Below are 25,090 nucleotides of genomic sequence, written 5' to 3'. Positions count from 1 at the left end.
TTTAAAATTTTTAAAAATTCAGGTAAACCAGTGGTAAACACAAGCCACACTGCTGAAACCCTTACAAATGCCTTCTATGAGCACCCCCAGGAATGTCTGCACCAAGCGATCCCGATAACATCAGGACCTTGTCCACCAAAGGCAGGCACATGGTCTGGTGGACCCCAGCCATTGACAAACCGTACAACAAGAGTTGAAAGCTACTACATGACAGAGCAATATCAGTACCAAGGAAGGCATCACTGATTAATACCGGCGTTAACATACGATCACTCATACAATCATCCAAGGCCGCCTGTGGGACTGGACCTGCAAAGGACACTTAAGACAACCATAAGGCCTTCCTTAGCTATGGTAGAAACATGGGTGGAAGCACACAGTTATGCTCGGAATTACTCCAGAATGGTACAATGATCACTGAACCCACAGACATTGCCAACAAACCAGCAGACAGGTTCCGTGCATACATCTACCCTCCCCCCACAAGAGGGGACGTATCCATCCCATCAGAGTCTAGCCTCCCAAACATCCTGTATGCCCAGGAGAGAGCTGATATCTGTTAAGCAGTGAACACAGCATCAATGGGACCAGATGGTGTCCCCGGCTGTGTGCTACACAACCTCATTGAGGCCCTCACCCCGCACATAAGGCTGCTGTTTCATCTTAGCCTTACTACGGGCTACGTACCCGATGGATGGCATATGGCAACTGTGGTCCCACTACACCAGGGTAGTGCTCCTATGGACTCTGTACATCCCTGCCCTATAAGCTTGACAAGCCTTGTCTGCAAAGCTATGGAGAGGTCCATACTGGAGCCCATAAATAAAGACATTGGTGTACGGCAAATACCAGAACATACCCACATCGGCTTAGTCAAGGGCAGATCCTGCCTCCCGAACCTGGTCGACCTGTTTGGAGGAGTCACTAAGGCCATTGATGGGGTACGTCGGTTTGCACAGACTACCATGACCTGGCGGGAGCGTTCAAACCACACTCCACGTGGGCATCATAGAAAGGCTCACCAGCGTAGATGTAGAGACATATGTCACACAATGGTTTGCCAACTGGATGGAGGTCAAACCCCACAGGGTTTGTGTTCCTGGTGCCATGTCAGACTCCAAGCTGGTCCCGAGTGGTGGCCCACAGGGCTCAGTCCTGGGCCCCCTCCTGTTCAGCATTCAACTTTCCAATGTGCATGCAAACATAGGGGGATTGTGGCAGACAAGGTATGCAGATGACTGCATACCGGCCACCATACTCAACACCCCATCAGACACGGACATCCACCTGGGGTCTCATAGAAATGGATAACTGGTGCCAGAGCCATGGCCTGAAGCTACATGCCAGGGAAGGTATAGACCTACCCTTTGGGAAAGACATGTTCACCCCGAATTACCGTATAGGTGGTTATCCATTAAATATGGTGGACGTGATCAGGGACATGGGTACCAAACCTGTCGGTAACCTCTCTCGACACTCACATTGCCAATGTGGTTGGGAAGACATTCCACTGTGCCCACCTGGTCATGAAGGGATTCACATCCACATCAGGGGAGGTCATTGTACCCCTGTACTCTTCACACATCAGACCAATGATTGGGTACAATGCCACATTTGGAATGTACCTAACCTGACACCTGCAGCACTCGGAAGGACCTCAAACGTTCCACAACACAGGGATAAAGGTGCTGAAACATATGTCACACGCTGCCTGACTGAGGGGAGTCCAGCTGTATACCTTCCCATACCATCTGCTCTGAGGTGATCTGTGCCTGACATACACGGCCATGTCCGACCTGGGTGACATGGACATGTTCCACCTCCTAGGCTCCAAACAACCACGGGCACGGAAGCAACTGACAGAAACCTCAACACGGACATAAATAGGACGTGCTGGAGGGACAGGTTCATCGACCAGAGACCCCCTACAACATGGAAAAGATTCCCAGCCCCTGTGAAGCAGAGCCCCTCACTGACTCTGTCCAAGAGTAATCCTGATGTGTGGATGGGAGAGCGTAGGTATGCGCCAGGCATCATCTCTGTGTTACTGCTGGACAAAGGGACAGCAGACCAATGGATATAGTATCCTCATCCTAAGGGGTGGTGAAAGCCACACACATTCTGGCTAGGCTTACACATGCCGTAGGGCACATAGCCTGGTATGTACCTATGCACCTATGTACCTGTGTAGGAGTCCATGCAGGTTGCGGGTACCTGTGGTATGCTGATATTGCCAGATGTGCCTGTGGGTAACCCACAGCTACACGTGGGGGACTGATAACAGTGCTCCCAGTAGGCACATGCAAGTACACCATATGAGGCATACAGGTTAACAGAACCAACATGGTGCTACACATGTGACCGTCACACATACCGTGTACACAGCTCAATGTATGCTGCACCTGCACTACATGGTATGTCTGCTGCATGATGTCAGTACACAACCCACATCACATACGCACCTGTCACCTGTCATACACAACCACTGCAACATACACATCACGCACTATGCGGACACAGGTATCACATACACCTCTCACTAACCTGTCCACCCTGTGCATCAGAATATATTTGCATAACCGTGCACCGATGGTGTGGATGACAGTGCTGCGGCAGAGGCTTCATCATATGCACAGAGTGATATGTGTGCCAGGGGCATAGGCTGTACCAATGGATGACATCATGTGTGTGTAAGGGCCGGTGCATTTACTGGGCATGACTGTGCAGAATGCATGTGGATGTGGTGGAGCCCTACAGTTGTGTCGGCTGTGTGTGGGTATGTGTGTACACAGGTCAGCCATCTGTGATGCCTACACGGGGTATACTTGGCAGCCCCAGACTGTACAGTGCAGGTTGTACGGCTCACTGTGTCCGTCTGTGGCCACGTGACCCGTGCCTGCTTGGGGTCGCACGGGCACTACCGGGTGGAGGTATGGAGTGGCCACTCTCCGATGACACATGTCCGCTGGAACTGTGTCCACGCTGGGACCGGCCAGGGCCACGTCCACGTGGCCTGCTGTGTCCTGGTGTGGTTGGTGTAGCACCAGCTGCACTGCTGCTGCTACCGGCACTGTGTGAGTGGGCATGAGAGGTGGCACGCACACGTCGACCTACACTAGGTGGTGTTGCTGGCCCTGACCCACGTGTCCTACGCCTCACCCCTACCAGGTGTTCCAGCACAGACAGCTCACGCTCGTGGATTGACATGCCTCGGTCGAGGATTCCAACCATCTCACCTAATCGCCTATCCAGAACATTAGCAAGCTGCTGTTGAGCATTCGCCAATGACTGGATGTTCTCATTTAGGAAACAGATTGTGGCCCTCTGCAGCCTCTGCCCTTCTTGGTTCTGCCGTTCAGCACGTGCCTGTGCCACCATTACAGTCTGGAACATGCATCTGGTGATACCAGCTGCTGCACCCTGTACAGCAGGTGCATGTCTACCAGAGCTCCTCCTACGAGCAGCACCGGCCACATGCCTGTGTGGCACATCACCAGTCATTACACTGGCAACATGGTGTGTACCCGCACCTTCTGTAGCCACCACACATTCCTGCTCAATGCCAACAGATGCTGACTGTCCTTCCTCTATGGGCAACGGTGATGTGGTATGTGTCGGCATCAGAACCGTGTGCGGAGATGAAGGGGACATAGGTGGGATGTTAACCAATGGCACAGCTTCTGCCCCTGACAACCCTGCCTGTGCCTCATGCATATGGTCATCACCGCTAGTATCTGTGGGGACACTAGCATCAGATGGACCGCAGGAGGGGAACGCACCTACACCACCTGTGAATACAAAGACATACTGTAAGATACATTACACACACGCAGACACACACGCAGACACAGACACACACACGCAGACACACACATGCAGACACACACACACACACACGCAGACACATCATGCATGTGATATTGCAGATGGCATGCAGCATTCTCACACCACAGCTCAGTGAATGCAGGCCAGACATTAATAGTGGTAGTATGCATACTGCCCTGGGGTGCACACTACATCAAGCAGGTGTCATTTCAGTAGGCATGCAGTACACACATTCATGGTAGTTTGCATGCATCACCGTGATACACCGTGTGGCCACAGGCAGGTTAACAGTACACATGGCTGGCGTCACTTTGACATGTAATCCGCCAACATGTGCGATAACATGTGGACATGTGACAATGGTGTCCCACCACATGCACTGCATCATACTGGGCGTCACAGTGCAGTGTTATGTGTACAGGCTACAGATAGAATGCATGTGTAACAAAGATGTCTGTGCAGGTGTGGTTGGTGTGAGCTGTGTACATAGCTATACAGTGGGGAGTACAGGCACTGTGCCACTGCATGTCAGCAAGACACAAGTATGTTTCTGTGCGATGCGTAACATGGACGCATTGCATTGCCATGTCTGCAACACAGTCATGCTGTTCCACAGCACGTATATGGTAGACATTGGTGGCACCTCCAGTGGCTGCAGACAGGCATTGCGGTTGTCTGGTGTACCACATCAGATGTACAGGTGGTCCACTACAGCTATGATCGCACTATGTGTGGACAAAGTGCAACGGTGTCTACCCACTCCAGATGTACTGTGTGGCAATATGCCTGTGGGTATCACCCATTGCCATGTTTGACTGGGTCATGGACAATTGTGTGTGATGGGCATCGTGTACACATCCCTGTGGTGGCCCATGTGACATACACCCATACTAGTCTGAGGTGTCACAATCCCGAGGGCTATGCAGACAGTGTGGATGTCTGCTATGCTGGGCATATGTCATGTCATGGTGTGACAATATTGCAGACAGAACACCACGTGCATGGGACATGTCATGTGCCATGTCACAACGTGTGCACACAATGCAGGGGCATAGGTCACATTGGTAACACCTGTGAGCTGGCCAGATCACAGCTCACTATGTGGTACTGTGTGCATACCACAAATGGCATTCCAATGCATACTACATATGCAGCCATTGTAGAACACCTCCACCATTGTATGCATAGCTGACTGCACATATCACACCGATGGGTTATGTGGTGTCATGCCGGTGTATACTAACGGTTGTATCTACTGTACATGGGTGGTGTGTGTGTCAGGTGGTGCAACCTGTATACCGCGACTGGAGCAGACCCAGGTGTGCTTGTCATACCTGGCCACATGGCGAATATCTATACACTGTAACATGCCTGTTACTAGCAACAGTCTCACCTGCGACGGACCCATGGCTGTGCGACACGCCAGAGGTTCCTGTATAGGGGCGACACAACAGTATACACATTATCCATTACTGTAGCCTCAGTAAGCACTGTGCATGTCACATCATGTACCTGTGTGGTAGCATGTGTTATGCACATGTCTGCAAACACAACGTAGCATACTGTAGTATGCAGCTTGTGTGGCCATATACCTGGCATGTGTTGGTACATTATGTGGTGTACTGTGACACCCACACCTACGTCAGTTATCATACACACATGCAAGACTGACTTACCAGGCAGCTCCAGGCTCGTTGGTTGGGAGACACCCACCTCCACGATGGCAGCGAGTGTTTCTGCATGATGTTCCCTGGGTGTCCCCAGACTGGCCAGGAGCTCCTCCGTGTGTGTGAGTGGGTGCTGGGTTGGTGGCCCACCACCTGTTCCACCTTGTTCTCTGGTGATTGCGGCACGCTGTTTCGCGTGCCGTATTAGGTCTGTGCAGTGTCGCGTATCTGCTGGTAGGTGCGGTTGTTGCCACCCACGTTGTTCACCCTCCTGCGCATATCCTGCCACAGGTCATCCCGCTGCTGTGCTTGCTGTGGAACATGGCTGAATAGCAGGCCATAGTTGTCATGGAGCAACGGTATGATTACGTCATCCTCCTGGCGGCTGAAGGCTGGCTGCGGGAACGTGGCATTATCTGTAAGACATAATGATGGTGACAGGTCACATTTACACTGATGTACTGGCATACTGCTGGACATACATTGCTATGACATGTACGACATCTGCACAGTAATCTCTGCGATGCATCATGGCACTGACACAGCTGACGTGTTGCCGTCACACCATTAAGCAGTGGGTATCATATCATATCTGTGTGTCAACTCATCACACTGTACACACACCATGTTGATGGTAACCTGCTGTGGACATGTGTACCTGCCTGCACCTGTGTTCATACCAGTTGGCACGTGTCCCAATGTGCACACAGTTCTACTGTTCACCTGGATGCTGTGTATATGTCACTAGGCATCATGTACGCAGCCATTATGAACGTCAGCGGTGGCACTGCACACATACACATGGACACCTGTTCATGCATGTGTTGTGCCATGTACATCTACACAGCACTGTACGGGTGTTGGACAACCTGCCACGGCTCACCTGTATTGCACATGTGATACACAAGGGACATTGTGTAACCATATGACATTAGCAGGGAAGGTCATGCATAGCATGTGCGTGCACATTGTACACACCAACACACAGCACCTGTGACACCACAGGGTGCATCAGTGCCACATTACTGCTCTGGACAGTTGATAGTGCAAGTGCCATTTGTCCATCGCACCATGTATGACTGTGATAGCACGTGCAGCCTTGCTGGGCAGGGCTGCATGGTATGACAGGGTATGTCACATACATGGCACACGGATGTGTCCCACCTGGGGGGTACTGATATTGGCAGGGTGGCTGTCCATTCCATATGTCATTGCTATGTATATATGGACATTACACATGTCTATCATCATGGTGTGGACAATGGCCTTCTGCAAGGTAGGCAGCATGCTGCTTGGTGGGGGTGTATGGTGCATGCTGGTATCGCACATCCATGCATACACATTACCCCTGACAGGTGCTATGTGCTGCGATATTGTTCAACACAGTGCTGTATGTGCCCACACACTGCTATCCCGTGCACATGGATGGTTGCCTGGCCTGACATGGGTACCACATATGTCTACATCCAGTGCCTGCTGCCACCCCATGTCAGCTGGTGCACCACACAGCACCATCCCTCCCACAGGGACCGTGGTGTTGGGCACAGCATAGGTATCTATGTATGGGGACAGGGATGTTCACATAGCAGGGGCACTGATGGTATCATCCATCGGACCATACACGTATGACGCACCTAACACACAGCCCATTCAGTATGTTGTTCGCAACACTGACACAGCTATACTGCTAGGCCAGGGACATTCCCAGATGTACATACACAGATGCGTGAACATCTGTCTGTGGCATGGGCTACAATGATGGTGGGGTTCAACACATAACATGTTTGAGTGTGGCTGGTGCAGACGTTCTGTGCACATATCTACACAGTAAGCCTGTTCTACAGTAGCCAGCGGTGATGTGCTGTGCACATGTCAATGCTGCACATTGTGTTGGTGTCTGTCTGTCCACAGGCCAGTGGTGGAACACACAGGGGTATTAGTGATCATATATGCATGCCACCCTGTACTGCTGTACTGCTAGCTTCTCGGGTGCTAATGTGTCATGGACATGCACACCTTACCCGGACAGGTGGTAGTGGGTTGCCACCTGTACCCATCTCCTCATGTGGGTTGCTATGATCCAACACCCTCTTTGTATGGTATGTTCAGGCTATGCACCTGTGTGGGGCATGTGGGCATGCAATGCACTACTGCGTACCTTTGCACCCATTGCAGAACATGTCACACAGGTACACTGGCAGCCATACACTTCACAGCTTGATGACGGTACAACACGTGTTGTACACACGTAACACATATCCTGTGGGACATGGTCATATGTACAGGCATGTCCAACAGTCACGTACCACTGCTACCCCTACATGACAGATATGCAGTACATGTGGCAGTACAGCAACTGTCACATGTAGTCGTGCAATGCCCCCCTACCTACATGGCGTGCTACTGCCTCTGGGGGATATGCGTCTGCATCCATGCTGTGCCCATAGCTGACAGTTGTACATCGATATGTGCAACATACCTCATTTGGTGTTCTCATGGGTGCATGTTCAACATGGCTCCGCATTGTTTGTGTCTGTCACACAGTCATTGTTGTACATGGTTTACATGCCAGCCATGGCTTACTGTGTGTGATTCCATGTACTTCATTGGGATACCATCATTATACATTATAACAGCGTATTCCAGCCATCACATAGCCTTCCTAGATGACACTGTTAGCCAGCCAGTAGTAGGTGTTCCGCCATCTGCACATAGGTCACACAGTGTGAGGGCTGACACCCATTCTGGGGACAGGGTTCTGACAGCTGTGGATGGGTGTGATGCTGTCAACAACCATGACTGCACCTGATGGTCACATCTGGATGGGTAACATTCACAACACACACCTACCTTCACGTAGTAACACATCATCTACAACAATGGACATTCCTGCCAGAACAATGTGTGCAGTATGTCTGTATGACCACTGCAGGCACCACTGGTGGCCCCCAGCATGGCAGCCAACAGCACCAGTGTATATCCCGTGGAACCATGGGTTACACCATTCACAACACATCTGTCTCAGATGACCCTGTTGTGGATCACAGTGCAGTTCCACGCATCATGTTACACTAGGCATCATGCACTGATATGTTGCGGACATGTGAACAGCTGTGCAACTCAACATATGCACACATGACACATCACCTGGTACAACATATCTGTCATACAACATGTTATTGTGACCGTCCTGTGATGGCATTACACAGGCTACGTGTACTGGGACATGTGATGGCTCACCGGTATATTCACCCTCTGGGTGTGTGTCTAGCCAAGTGTACAGTAGGCAGTGGTCTGAACACAGGGACACTGTTCATTGACCTACTGTGTCACTGCAACTGTTGCCTATGCTCATACTGTACTTATACAGGCATGTGGTATCTGACCACTATGACAGTCCTGGTCGACCACACTGCTGTGGCACACATGACCTGCGGACATCTGCCTGGGGTGTGGAGCACACATGTACATCTTCACATGCTATACTGCCTCTGTGGCGGTGTCACATGACTGTCTCCAGCAGGGCTGTAACAGGCAGGCACGGCATGGGGTCATGTGGGACAATGCTTGCACCTTCCACTGTGCTGCACACAAGCAAGGCACACACACTAGTGCACCACTCACATTTATCTGCAGTGCCTGGGACCTGCCTCCATGCTCTGCACAGCACACCTGCAAGTACAGATTGTACACGGATCATACCTCCCAGGCACATACCTGGACTGAAACACACACAGGTGAGGGGATCCCACATCACACAGTGTTTTGCACACATACTGGATATTTGCCGAACACAATGCATCATAGGTGCTCCATGTGCAGATACCCATGTTTGTGACCACTAGACACATTGTAACATGCAACAGAGCTTACATTGTACACCACAGGTTACATGCTGTCTGTGTTGTCATACTGTACATTGGGCCTCAGACAGCTGATACTGCCATGTGCTGACAGCAACCCACACTTCCCTAGAATGGACACCCATGTACCCACACATGCTTGAGGCATGCACTCCACCCAGCTGGGTGACACATTACACAACACATACCATACCTACAATACCCTCGGCATGCACGATACCTCCATGTGTCTGGTGTGTTAAACCAGGGGTTATCCCCCCTTTGGTAGATGAACATATATGCTTCATGGCCCTGCTAGCCACACCCTGGACACACACCCATCGCAGCATACATGGAACATGTGTTCTACAGCCAGTACTACTGACGTCTGCTGACAGGAGTTGTTAATGGCATGACACCCCGGCAGATGGACAGTGTACGTCACTATGCTGACACATACCACAGTGCACTTCCGTAGCATGTACACAATGGTAGGGACCATGCTATTCCACACAGAGACATGGCGGTACTGACCTTTTCACAGACGCCACAGTGGTGGTCATGTTCCATGCACATCTGCTGTATGGGCACATGTGCAGGCTGTTGCATGGTGGTGTATATTCACGTGTGGGGTGCATCACTTGTCAGCCATGGTGGGTCCTCGTGGTCCATCACATGCTCCAAGGCTAGCTACCTACACATGACTGACGCACATTGCAGTGTGGGTCCTCAGGCAGTGTGGTGGTATGTCTGTGTTGTTTGGCTACATCCACATTCAATGTCACGTACAACAGTCACCCAGGCATTGCAGACTGAGATAATGTTGGCAACATGCCAGGCAATGGTGTACTTACCAACAATACACACTCTCACTCACTACAGGGTTGCAATCCATACATGGACATCGTAGTGTCCCTGTGGACACATACATGGTACTGCCATGCACACGTTATGTCCTAAGACACTGTCCCAATGTCACCTTCCGATCTCCCTAGCTGTTATGTCCCGCCAACCTGTTTGGTATGTGTCTCCACACCAGCCCACTGAATTCACTGCTAGCCTGTTGTCGGAAATTGTGTACCTTGACCGTCACACTGCCACATCTATTGCACTACACATGGGTGGCACTGCATTGCACGTGTGGGACTGCATTCGTACACCCATGACTGGACCATTCTGTATGGCACTGGGGCACATCCTCACAAACGTGATTCACACACTCATTGATGACCTCCATGCCTTTACTGGCACCCTTGTTGGCCTTCTGTGTGCCACAGCACGCCACATACACATGCTGGCCACCTGTCATACCATTGCATGGGTGGTTGGTGTGGTACAGAGGGCAACAAATCAGACATTGTCCTCACATTGCCCTACAGCACCATTCCACATTCTGGTATTGGCAACGTACACATCCACCTGCACATCATACCCTGTGTCTCAGGATGTTAGGCTATATGACTCCTGGACAGGACACACAGTGGTGCAAGCATATCATGCTACCTACTACATGTCAGGTACATATGGCATTACACAGTCCACAGTCATGGGGCCCCTCATGTTCACTATTTGCTTACATACACAACATGCTGTCACAGAGTACTGTCCATGCCTAGATATCCCACATCTACATACCTGGCACCATTATAGCTCCACCAGCTCATACTGATAACAACCATACGGGTGTCGGTGTGGCAGATACATCATGTGGGTGTCATGGCATCAGGATGCATGACACATGGTGCATGCACATCACCTTTGCATAGCAACATTCATCCACTGACTATCACATGGATACTGGCCCTGTACATGCATATCAAATTGTACATGGTTGCTGTACACACAAATGCCCCACATGGTCCTGTGGTTACCGTATTCCACTGTGGCATGGATACACTTCTGCAGGGCCACACCTATCTGTACTGTGTGTGATGCTGGTACATAGGTAGCCATTGTACCTGTGGCATACACACATCTACACACGGTCAAGGTTACAATACCACATTCGTGGTGTACCTTCCACAATGGCTATGAATTTACATGGCACAGCATTGTCATGCCATGATGTGTACCAGGCTCAGACAGTTTACATATGCGGCTGACAGACGGAAAACACATCTGTACACATCTGCATACCACATACACAGGGGTGTCTTCTGCTCTGACATGGACCATGTCCTCCGCATTACTGATGCATGTACTACTCATACATGACAATTGCAGTGGGCAGTGTGAATGGACCACTCATGGATATGTGCACACATGCCACATTGCATGGGCTGGGCTTCTGTGTTACTTCCGCAGACACAACACACACCATGCTGTGGAACATAGGTCCTGTGCACATCCCACAGGGACACACAGTGGCACTGTTCATGTGATAGCTCCCTTGCTGTTTGAGTGACACATAGTCATGGTACCACCACAGCAGCAGTACTGTGTAAACATGCAGTTGACACCCACCTCTGCTGTTCACTGGACACTACCATAGGGAGGTGACACTACTGTGTACACTGCACATGTGTTTACACATGGACCTGCCAGACTTCATTGTTGCCCACATTGCACCTGCTACAGATCATTTGGGCATGGTTACTTGGTGTTCCTTCCATTTCGGATGGCTATTATGCTACTACTCTGTCCCATATCTACAGGCCATATGTATCCTGTTATTGTACATACCAATAGGCAATAACTCCATTATGCATGATATGCCTGTGATACTGTGTATGATGTCTGTCATATCCACCATGACAGCTTTACATTACACATAGTTGACATAGTATCCCCTACTGCAAGGCATACGTGCACGTCGGGCGCACATTATGTATGACATTGACGGTATATGCCCATACACATGTGTGCTGTGACAGTATACATACATGTCCTATCCCCTGCTATGGCACTTCCTTGTTGGACATCCACTGCCAGCATCGGCGTGTGGTGTGGCATTGTTCTCTGTTATGCCCCCCTGTGGCATCCCTTGTGTTATCCCAGCTGTGTACATGATGTCCCACTGCTGTGCACACGGTGTCCACAGTCATTGGTATGCTCAGCAGGATAGCACTACATAACCACCTTTCACCACTCTCTGCATTATGGACAAGTATTATTACTTACAAACACCATTCACATACAGTACAGCTTCGTCATACACATCATGCGTTACACACCCGAACATATCGTGGGTTCTACATACCTTGTCAGTGTTTCGTTCCGTTTTTCGTTACGTGTATCGGTATTCCTATTTGTTACTCTTTCCGTTGTACACTGCTGGTTCGGTATGAGCATACGGTTTGAATATCCTGGGAGTCATCCTTATATCCGTCGATACCTGCAACATGTGGGTTCATCACACCAATTGCTGTTCCTCGGTGTGTACTTGTGCGCATATCACCTGTGCATCTACTCCATTCGTACATTACGCGTCGTAACTAGGGTATGGTTGCATTCCTCACCTGGGCGTTGGCTATTTGCCCTACCTTCGTGGAGATGGTCTGTACTGTGTTATGTTATGTGTAACTGCAACCGCTATGTGTGGTGACAGGTACATTTCGCAGTGGTGTTAGCCGTGGATTGTGTGTGTTGGGTATGGTATTATGTTCGACATGTGGGTGTCCCTGTCCTGACGGCGTCTGTTGATGGCGTTTTGCATTTGGATGTGTAACATAGCTGTTGGATTCCTTTAAACAACGGATGCAAGTATGCATCCGCTGTTGATAGTGTTTCCCACGCGAGATGTTGCGGTTATGCAGCTGTCATTGACTGCCTGTATGTTTGTGCTGCTATTACGGCTTGTATCCCTTTAATATGTACGATGGGGAATATCGGAGGTTGTAGGTGACGGATACGGGTTGTGGGCCTTGCATCTCTACATACACGGTATGCTTGTCTGTGTGCTCCATCCCTGCCTGGGGAGTTGACAGTTAATTGTCTGTTGTTCTGGGAGTGTCGGTTGTGTTGTTGTCATGTGGTGTTGGTATCGCCTGTGTGTGTGCTTCCTGCATGTATTCCTCTGTCACATCGGTGGTATATCTGCGGTTGTTTGTACGTGACGACTATCCCTTGTCATTCTGTCCCAGATATTTACAGTCATTGTGGTCCTATACTTGGGATGGCCTGTTTGCCAGTGGTTGCCACCTATTCAGGTGGCGATTGCTTGTTTGACACTTGTAGAACACACAGCGGTGTTTACGGGCCGATACGTGGCCACGGTCAGTACCGGGGTAGCACATGCGTATTTCCGCGGTACATACCTATTGCTGTGTGACTTTGCCGACGTATCATTTTGCAATTAGCATATCGGTGTCATACATACTGTTATGATTAGTACATACGTCCTTTCCATTTCATGTGGGGTATATTCCTGTGCTACATTCTGGGACATTGTCACTTTGCATCGTTATACGTCGCCACACGCCTAGCCAGGGTGGGGCTCTCAGTACTACTTTGGGACTACTGGTGTACATATGCCTGTGGCTAGTGTACTGTATGCCTACACATGTTATTCCACTCTGCCTCTAACATGGCACCAACATACACATTTTACAGAGGCACACACATTACACTCGCTGGCGAAACACACGGCACCCTCACCGCACACATACACATACTGCGGCAGTCACGGGACGGTTGCACACAGTACCTGCATGGGCGCATCACGGCGGCAGTGTCTACCTCCCCTCATATCATCATAGTATTACCCGCATGTACTGTTACTGTACTGTGGCCTGGCGATCATTCGACTCGCGGTTATGCATTTCGGTATGTTGACCTTTCCATGGGTGGCAGTTTCCTCTTCTGTTAAACCTCCCGGATGCTCAGGTTGTCTTTCACTATGTATACTATGTACAGATATCGCGTGTTACATCTCTGTCACCTTACATCCCTCTGATTCCCTGTCTTACCTGTAGTACTTATATGTATATGTGTACATATATTTCTATATATGTAATTATATCTATCTACATATCTGTATATGCACATATCTACATGTCTATATGTATACACCTTGCGGCGAACGTGGCAGCATACAGCAATGCCGTCTGCTGTAGGACCCGCGTATGGTTCAGGTGTTGGCGTTCCATGCTCCGCTGGCTGTTGGGTGTACAGTGTTTGGGTGCTGCCTATGTTGGAGTCACACATGGGGCCACCCGTACGGTATACTTTATGGGTGGTCATGTTTGTGTGCTGTCCATTTCACTGTGTGTGCAGGTAGGGAGGTGTCAGTCCATGGGGCCTATGCTGTCAGAGTATGTGCTATACGTTCCCTCTTTGCCAGGGCATAGGCATATTGGGTACGCCTCTGTCTGCCTACTGGGGCTGGCACAGTGTTTTCATGGTCCTGAACCCTCTGTGCCTGGACTGGCCTTGGCAGTTGTGGTGGGCTTTGTGGCCCTTCACTATTATGTCCCTGCAGCAGCTGCTTCCGCAGGATCATATTATGTAGCATGGCACATACTATGAATATGTGGGCACATGTGCCTGGAGAGTACTGCAGGGCTCCACCGGATGTATCCAAGCACCGGAACCGTGATTTCAGCATCCCAAACACACGCTCTATGATTATTCTGGTTTGTGCGTGTGCCTCATTATGACGTTCTTGCATGTGTGTGTGTGCATTTCTGATGGGAGTCATCATCCACGGCTCCAGTGCATAGCCAGCATCCCCCACAAGGTGGCCTTGTGGGATGTCCCCCTTGGCGAATACCTGGTACAGCTGTGAGGCATGCCAGATATGGGAGTCGTGGTAGCTTCCAGGGCTGACAGCACACACATCCATGATAATGCCCTGCGCATTGCACACAACCTGGCAATTGATGGAGGAATCCCTTGCGGTTTATGTAGCGTCTACCCTGCTCCCCAGGTGGTGACTTGATTTGTATGTGCGTACAGTCTATCGCACCCAGTACCTCCGGGTATTGTGCCACACGGTGGAAGTGGCACATATTGCTAGCCAACTCCTCCTGAGATCTGGGGAAGTATATATGCTCATTGGCATGTGGTAACATGGCATCCAGAAACTGGTGTAGTACCCTGGATGCTGATGCCTGTGAGATGCCCATTATATCCCCAGTTGGCCTTTGAAAGGTACCTGTGGCCAGTATTCGCAAGCTTACACATACCTTTGTGTCCACTGGGATGGGCTCCCCTCTGTTGTTTCTTGTTCTCAGGCGTGGCCGGCACAGCTCCACTATTTGCTGTAACGTGTCCCTATCCACCCTGTAATGCTCTACTATCTCCAGGTCTTGTAGCCCCTGGTAGGTTACCCTTGGTCTGAACACTCTCCTTCTCCTCTGAGGCCTACGGTAGTTGTTGGCACCCTCCTCCACAACTCCGTCTGTCTCTAACACATGCTGATGGATCATGGCCACGGCGGCACCCAACATGTACATTTTAAAAGTTCCCTGTGTGTTTACACCTATGGTGCAGCGTTTGGGAATACACAGCTGTGTGTTGTGTGCATTCACACTTTATACTGTTGTGCTGTACACCCGGTGATGTCATAGGGTGTGTCTGTGCGGCCGTATCTGAGGATTATCTTCCGTGTTTTACCGTTGGTACTGCAACGCTGTTGCCTTTGGTGTTGCATTACTCTTGCCTGCAATGGATTACCTTTCGACCTTCCCTTACTGTTTCTGCATGTTGCACCTACTATTTCCTGGCATGCATCCTGCAGAGCCCTGTCATGTGTAGTTTCTGGGACATGGCATATCGTGCATTTTGTGTGCCACCGCTGTTATGCTGCCTGTCTACTTGGCTCTGCTGTGTCAGGTCTTCACTCTTTGCAATCTGCTACCTCCCCTACTTTCTTTGCATTCATATGCCTCCCCTATCCCGTTTTGCAGGTTTCTGCATGCAGAGTTGTCAGCTGCCGCAGATTGGCCTTCGTGGGTTGATTACTGTTGATTGCTCATTACTACTCCAATTACACTGCTTCCGCATTTCCTCATATTCTCAACATCACCTTCCTGTATCCGATGTTATTTGCGGGGCGAGCGTCACATGACTGGGTTAAGGGAACGTAGTCATCCTCGTGCACATGCACCTCTGCGCGCATTGTGTGCTCTCAGCTCAACTATTTCCCCACACGCCGGTCCTGCAGCTGTGATGTGCAATGTACAGCCCAGGTTTGCTGAGCTCCAATGTGCTTCCTCCTACAGTGGCACACCCCTCTGCAGGTGACATGTATTCCCTCTGAGCCACTCCTCGGTGTATTACCGCTGCGCCCGTTTGGTACAGCCTTATGCGGCGGGGTTTTGCTATTCAGTATTATCTGCCTCATTTGCATGGCATTGACTACTAATTCATAGTTACCACACCGAACACTGCTGCGAATCCTTGGCAACCCTTGCACCGTGGATGCGGCTTTCCATGCATACCATGGTGTATTGTGGCTGTGAAGCTGATGTGTATTACACTGCTGTTTTATGACATTGTCATATTATTTCATTGTTTAGCACCTTCCGCAGACATGTCCTGTGGTTCTGCTGTGAGTTTCTGTGGACATACCATTTATGTTATTATTTACATGTTGTGCATGTTTTCTTTTGACATTCTCTGTGTCTTTCGCCATTGGCATATGGCAACAGTGTGATACCTGATGTTGACAGCCTTCCGTTACTCCTATGTTATTTTTGGGTAAATGTAAACCATTTTTTTTTGGTTTACATTGCCGTGCCCTTATGCTATGCCTGCGCCACTTCGTGGATCGCTATATGCCTTCATTTGCATGGTGCAACACCGCACATGGGGTGTTTAGCATACCTATGCCGGAGGCGGCGCAGATCCGGCACACGCCGGTAGTGCACGTGGGATTGGATTGTACCTGAATTGCTCGGCGGCCATATTTGGCATTGTAACGCCTATGCTATGCGTCTGCCTGGCGCAACGTTCATGAATCCCGGGGCTTGTCTATCCAGAAAGGTGTTTCATTCTGTATCCATTGGCTTATGTATTCTTAATTTTTTTTATCTTGGATTACATATTTTCTTTTCATGGTCCAAGAAGTTTCAAACCATACCTGTCCCCTAACATTTTTATCACTCATGTTGCTTCTGACAATCCTTTTATCACTTATCCCAGATGAACTTGAACTTTCCCTTCCCATCTTGTGTAATCATGCGTTGTGGTTTCTTTGCATTAAAATTTGGTTCAGCTCTCATATTTTACATCTTGTGTCCTCCCTCTTCTCTTTTTCTTTCTCTGTGTTTCTTCCTATATGTAATCTAATATTTTAATTTTCTTTTAATTCATCTAGTCAGATCTGGTTTGTCACATATTTTGTATATTTCTGTTTCATTTGGTACCCACTACAACTACTCTGTTTCTGCAGATTTACTCTCTAGCGGTTCTTCTGCTGCTGCTTATAGTTCCTGTGTCTTGCTAGCTTTATGACACTCCAGTGACTGTTAATTTTTTTATTTTCTTTAATCTTATAGCTCCTAGAAGCTTAATAGTAAGAAATAACCTAATTCTATACCCTTCACTCCAACTTCATATTACAATTTCTAGTCTTACACAGCGTTTTACATTTTTCTGCAAAAATGACTTCTTTCTTGCATTCTAAACATTCTTTGAGAAATGTGCTAAATCACAAAGGCAATTTATTTCAATATACTAAAAATCCTCTGTGCTTAGAATACATAAAGTCATATCTTCAGGGAAATCACAGGGAATGGAAAAAACAAAGTACTCTGGAAGAAAGCAAAAGTAAGAAAGAAAGGAAGGAAATTATTTATTGCCATTTGACAACCAGGTATGCAATATTTAGCCATAACCCAATATTTAAGAAGAGTAAGCAGAAACACAATATTCAAGCATAGCACTATCTAAAGACAGTGTACAAGGATAGCGGGGTGGATAACTTTTGATTCAATTGATATACATGGCTATAAGGTAATACTTTATAGTGCACTCAAAACAACTATTACAAACATATTTTTCTTGTCTTTTGTTCTGACAAACCACTTACAGTACTCAAAAAAGGTATGTAGACAGGTCATTGTTAAACATTGTGCATACTCTGTTTTAAATACTGCACCAGAAGAACAAAATATGTGTGGCAGACTTCATACTGGATATAAAATGAAAAAATTAACGAACTGCACTTTATATCAGTTTCTGGATCAATCAGAAGAAATTGGAAAAGTAAACTTTTGATACAAGGTTCATTGTTTTTTGTACAACAAAGCTGTGTTGGTGACAGTACTGTCTGCATTGCTGTTGTAGTGGCTAAATGCTATACCTGCTGCAGTGTAGCATAACTTACCTTGTAACAGATATAGATTCACATTACTTCGACACCTTGCCATAATGTGCTGTGCCATTTTGTTTTGAGTGCTTCTAATCTAGTTAAACAGACATACTAAGACAGCAAGGTCAAAATTATCTTACAACATATATTAGGAAATTTACTATATCATTAAATCTGTCTGCTTTTGATTTAAATGGTTTAAGGCTTATAACCCTAATTTGTTTACAAGGCAAATCGTGCTAGTATTAAAGGCACTACTGAGAAACAATCATGTTTTATCTAATAGAATCAACCAAGGATGTTTTTAAATGTTAGCTGGGATACATGAAGCTATCCTGTTTTTCCTAGCTACTTTTATAAGTTGCCTCTTCTTGTAGGTTGACAGAGTTCACTATACTGGGTTGCCCACAACAGATGATAATCAAAGTCTGATCATTTCACCACCAAACAGCTTCACTGTGTCAGTGCATTGTGTCACACTCCCCACAAAGAGACTGAAAGACTTAAAGAAAGAAGTACTTCCCCCTTAAGAGTCAATTACAGGATTTACTCAGCCTGGAGCACAACAGTCTTCATCCTGACTGCAGCTACTACTGTTCTTCCTTAAGACATGGCATACTGACATCATGAGGCTGGGTGTATTCCCATGCACGTCCCTTAATATGGCTGCATGTTTGGATAAGTTACTTACTCAAAGGGTGAAGAATCACATACCTCTCCAAAAATTGATATCTGGTACTTCGCTACTGCTTCTGTGTGTTTTTCTTAACTACCCTTCTCGTGGTCACTTACATTCTTATTCATGGGTAAAACTTGGCTGAAGTTGGCATACTCACTGCAATATCAACAAGACTGGACATTTCTTTATTCTGACTTACTCATTCATCACTGGGGTGAGAGTCCTTCTGTCCATTTGTTTCCTAGTGGAGACAGGTGTTAGGGAGAGGGCCTGTCTGCAGATCCTATGGACTATTCTATCCTCACTTCTTCAGCAGCTTGCAACCTCAATGGCAGCTGCCTTGGGAGGTGCATATGTGCTTCCTCACATGTGCAGCCTCCCAACCAAGCTTCACACCACTTGCAGAATAAGGCTGAAATGGTTCTTCATGCTGCATCAATTGCCAATGCAGTGGGTCAAGCTGACTCACTCTCCTAGGATAGTTGAGCAGGCGTTTTCCACTCACTCCCATGTTTCCTCTTGCATGTCCTCTCCAGTACCCATTTAGAAGTCGAACATGGGTCATAAGAGATGCAGTAAGGGATTGGGCAATTACAAATCCATATAACCCTGTGAACTCTTGATGTTAGTCCTGGTTGTCTAGGAACAATTTGTTGTCCTATTTGCCTTCTCTCCTACACTGTAATTTTTCAGCTGTCAGTGCAATTTTCTTTGACTCAGTCTTAAATCAAACAGATAATGGCATGATACTACTTGGCTTTGTCACTGAATTTGAATCCTGTAGGACCTCTGAGTGAATGGAAATATTGCCATGCAATGATATACTTACTGATACAGATAATCTGGAAGATGGGTCATCTCATCCAGTACGCTTAGGTAAAGGTTTTTACTGTAGCAACTCTGGACAGCATCGTTAAAATTTTCTGTAGTGTTATGTACTGTAAAAGAAGTTGGATCTTACAAAAAGAAAATGAAAAACAGTTTAGAATCTTTCCAAATATAAAGAAATTATTGTCAACTTTTCTGTGCTCATTTCATGCCAACAAAGCTTTTCATAGTTCATTCAGAAAGCAGTGTTTCAAGACATATTTCATGGCAAAAACAACTATATGAGTCAAGGCCTTTGCATTAGAAAATAAGAGAAGTTCTTAAAATATCAGTTGCTGGGTTAGTCCTGTCTTCTATTCCAGTCTGGCATCTTTTTATCTGAAGCTTCTTTGCCCTTAGGTGAGCATTCCATATACTGACATATGCTATGATATTATGAGCCACAAAATGAGAGTGAACCCAACCCCATAAATCTGCTAGTTTGCCCCTTCCACTTCAAGCACTCAGAGAGCACATGTCCTATACATTAAGAACAAAGCAATGAAGATTCGGTGCCTCCACTGTTACCAAGTAATATATTAGTATATACTGATATACTTGCCCATATTATAAGGAACGCTGGTGGCTAAGGCTGGACATCTGGGTGTTCTAACATTAGGGGTAGCAGAAGGGTATTCAGGGAATCAGCACTGAAGGTCTCCACACAGATACCATGATAAGGTAAGAAAAGGATCTAGTACAAGTACTCATAACACATCTTACTGGGAGTCAATAAATCAGTTTCCAATTACTGTAAGATCACACAGACTGAAAGCCCCAATGAAAAAATCATCAGAAAATAAATATTTTGCAGGAACCTGCTCAATAAGAGACTATACATATTACCTGACATAAAATAAATGAATCAATTCTGAATTAAAATAAGCATTTTGGGTGTGGGGGTATACAATCCCACAACCTCTACTACTTTATATACACTTACAACAACCATGCAGAGACACAGTGAAAGGGAAAATGTTGATAGTATGTACATGCAAACTGTTTCCTCTTCTATCTGTTACCACCTCCTCTAAGCAAGATAACAATACCATATTGCTGCTTGGTTATTAAGGCTTGCAGTCACTTTCAGCAATGGGGAGGAAGGGTATTTAAAAGGTTGTACCTGATGAAGGGAATTCACTCATTGGGTCTATGATGGGGTGCCCTATTATCATAAGAATGCATTGTTACATCTAACATTAGAGACCATATTTGATAGGCATATGATTACACTGAATCATAAGCATTAATTCCACCAAGATAGATGGTGCTGCTGAACAACCAAAAAGCCAGAGGTTTAGAAGGTTAAGTCCTGAAGAACTTGAGGTATCAAGACAGTTCATCTCCTAGAGATGAGGTTAAAACAGCAAAGTTAGTTGAAGATGTAAAGTGGGAATCAAGTGGCCATGATAAAATGTCTGTAATAGTGACATTTCTGAAGCATGCATAGGAAGTAGCCATACATTTTTACATCTTCCAATAGGAGGTGATCCATCTGATGGAAAAGAAGATAATGCAGTGGCTAGTCACTGATGAAAGATTTGCTTGGGAACCAAGATTACCTCTCTCCTCAGAACAGAGGATATAAATGGCTGTTCAGTCTTCCAGACCAAACTGATGTACCTACTTCAGGTAACATATCAAGTGGTGGTGGACATCAAGACTAAGAACGTCTCTCTCTCTCTCTCTCTCTGTACCCTACTTTTTCCCCTAGTGAAGATAACATAGAAAAATGGACATGATCATGAATAGTTCAGAAAAAAAACTTTTGGGAGGAAATATGAGTTTATGTTAAGGGACACAAGATCTCTTTGGGAAACAAACACAGATATGGTTCTCTAAACATGAGAGCCTACAAGCAGCATATTGTTTGCATATCCTGTGATCAGTGGATGACTGCCATCAGAAAAGCTTCAAGAAACAAACTTTAACACCAGTAGACCTGTCAGCTCACAGTGAGGACAGGCAAGCCTGTCAGTTGCAAGGTTCCGAAGAGGAAGGTAGGGGGTTCAATGGTGCGTGGAGATTCTGAACACCTTTATGGAACTGTTTGTACTGCCAGTGCTGAATTACCATCTTGCTCTTCTCAAGGACATAATGGACTGAAATAGCTGACACATACTTGGTGGCCATAGAAAACATAGGGCCAAATGCATAAATGTCCAACATGGGCCAGAATTAAATTGACTGACCTTGGCCACATCTAATATTATGCCCAAATTTAGAATCTATTCCACATGGTAGAGCATGTCTTCTGGAGGAATCATTGCTTGTAGCTTCAGTCAAGTCTCACTTCCCTGCTAGAAGGTCCAGCAGGATCGTATAGTCTAAAACAGGAACTTGGCTTTGTGGTAGAACTGACTGTCACCCCAAACACTGGGATCCCTTTGGCTAGAACCTAGAATGTTTCCTATATTGCCAGGGACCTGACAGCCTGAAATCATCTTTATTTCCCTTACTAGGTCTTCACAGGGCCCTACTGCAATGGGACCCTTACCTGCACCCAAACTGTAACATTCATTTTCCATGGGGTGGGAGATGGTCATCCCTTGGGCTAGACAACAGCAATATAAGCCCATTCATTTTAGCATGGGAAACCCTTCTCGCCCATCCATTTATCTGCAGTGACTTGTCATGTAGTAGGGTGTAGGTCAACTTGTATGTCCTGTGTAGTATCCTAATTTTCCCTACCAGTAGGTTGCTTGCTAATGTGCAACAGAAGACTGGTTAGATGAGAGAAATGTGCACTCCCATGCACATCTGCCTTTCCCGCTCAGTGATGTGTATGCAGCACTAGCAATGCAAGCTTACCTGGCCTCTTCTGCATGAGATCACCTATTCTCTTGTAGATATTGCTAATGTGGCAGGATGGCTGCTTCTCACCTCTCAAGATGGGCATCAGCCACTCAAGCTCATCACCCTTGCTCAATTCCACAAACAATAATGCAGCTAACTGAGCACAGGTCACCTGGGCCATAACCAGGACTTCATCCCTCTAAACCATAGGGCAGGATAACATCACATTCTTCTTGTCCCCCATAGGGTAATGAGAACAAGTTTTGTTCTTTTTTTTTTCCTTGGAACTACGCAGTGATGTGCGTAACTAGCTGCAATGGGGGTGGAGGCTGGGGGTTAGGACTGTTTGTATTTCCAACTGGTTGATCTGGACCATCATTTCAAGGACTCTTTTAAAGGCTAGAAGAACCTGGGGAGATGGCCACTGTTAATAACAGCAGTGAAGTGTCTGATGATGATGTGAAGGACTATTTTCCTTTAAAAAGCAGGAAACACTATAGCAAGGACTGGGTGATACACAGGGACCTTTATTTCTTGGAGAAAGATGAAGAATCTGTTGGCAAAATAAGAAAAGATTAATTTGTGTGTTAACTGAAAGGAATGACAGCAACTGCAAAAGGCATAATCAGATTGTATAGAAGAGAGACCCAATCAAATAGTGTGCAGGAATGGAGGTACACTAGATGGAAGCACAAATGATGTAGCAGCATATTAGTGGCTAGCAAGTAAAGTGAGCAGAGGGGCTGGGCATAGGATCATATGCTGTGTTTGGTGTTTCTCCCTCTACCCGCATATGTTTGCTGTTACTCAACTGAGTATTGGTGACTTGAAAGAAGATTGTAAGGAAAAAAATGAGAATGGCAGAAGAAGGAAAGAAGAGTTGGTGTAAGGTGGTTGCGAAGACATAAGAGACAAAAGATGGCAAGTATGGGCATTGTCTGTTTTGGCAGATCAGTGACGGAAGATATGTTTGCTGTGAACTGATGTCAATAAATGTTTCTTTAAATGCCTTCAATTAATGGCCACTGTTCTTGTCTGCTTTTCATGAACCAAGATCCATAACCCTGAAGTATGATATTTTCTATGTATTACACAAACGAGGCCCCACGATAAGAGTAATGTTTCCACTTCACTTCAATGGGCTACATTAACTGCTTAAGTGTTGCCTGACAAGGCTTTAAGCATTACATAAGTTTAACATAACTGAGCACATCAATGACTTAGAAATTTATTTAAGGTATACTTAAATTTTGTTTTTATTTGTAGTTACAGTTATACGTACAGTTCATCTGTTTGATGTGATTTAGTTGTTTAATGAGAGCTATGTTAAGATTTGTTCATTTCACCGTTAATTATATTTCTAATTTAGTATATTTTAGATAGTTTGATTGATGTTTGAATTATAGTTAATGCTGTTTTCTGACTGGATAGTTGTAATTGATTTATTTTATTTTTTAGCTTCTGCTGTGGTTTGCTGAATTACCATTCAGAGGGGAATTGAGTGAGCACAACCCAATGAAAAAAATGTAATGTAATCATGTCCACCTGCACCCCTTAAGACATATATATATATATATATATATATATATATATATATATATGATTTGATCATGAAATATAGAAAACACTAAACCGTGAACCTCAAAATACAGGAGAAAAAGACATAATGTGAAAAACAAGGAAAACTAAAAATACTGAATCACAAAACATTAAATACTTCTCTCCTGATAAACAGTACTTTATCAGTAAATGCCAGCTGCAAAACAAAATCATGCATAATCTGCACCACTTTATTCATGTGTGCTAACCCTAACCAAACCCCTGAACCTCAACCCTTTTCCTAACAGTACAACTAAACAAAATACCAAACATACCCAACACTAAATCTATTCCCTTAACTAACACTTACTTTAACCCTAACCCGCAAAAACACACACATTAATTTTCCTGCACTGTATAAAACATTAATTCATAAGTTCATAGGTTAGTACTAGGCTATCAGCCCTAGGGCCTATACAAGCCTACCCATAACAATTCCCTGGCTATTTCTTCCCACACTAATTACTTCCCTGGACCCTGGTCTAGCAGGGCAACTGACGTGATCCTTGGGGTGAATTTCCTTTCTCCCATCCAAACGTCAAGGTTCCTTTTGAAGAGG

General features: G+C 46.5%; 1 protein-coding gene across 1 annotated transcript in view; it reads right to left on the bottom strand.

The window, feature by feature from the left end:
* LOC122811177 overlaps positions 1 to 25,090 on the bottom strand; it is a 3,180,768-nt gene that overhangs the window by 108,810 nt on the left and 3,046,868 nt on the right. The window contains exon 27 of the mRNA XM_044082848.1: positions 20,099 to 20,225. Within this exon, the coding sequence (XP_043938783.1) occupies positions 20,099 to 20,225 (127 nt within the window). The remainder of the gene's footprint in view (positions 1 to 20,098; positions 20,226 to 25,090) is intronic.

The sequence above is a fragment of the Protopterus annectens genome, chromosome 9.part0, assembly GCF_019279795.1.
Source record: "Protopterus annectens isolate FY-2018-M chromosome 9.part0, PAN1.0, whole genome shotgun sequence".
Classification (NCBI taxonomy): domain Eukaryota; kingdom Metazoa; phylum Chordata; order Ceratodontiformes; family Protopteridae; genus Protopterus; species Protopterus annectens.
This window is presented reverse-complemented; position numbering and strand designations above follow the sequence as displayed.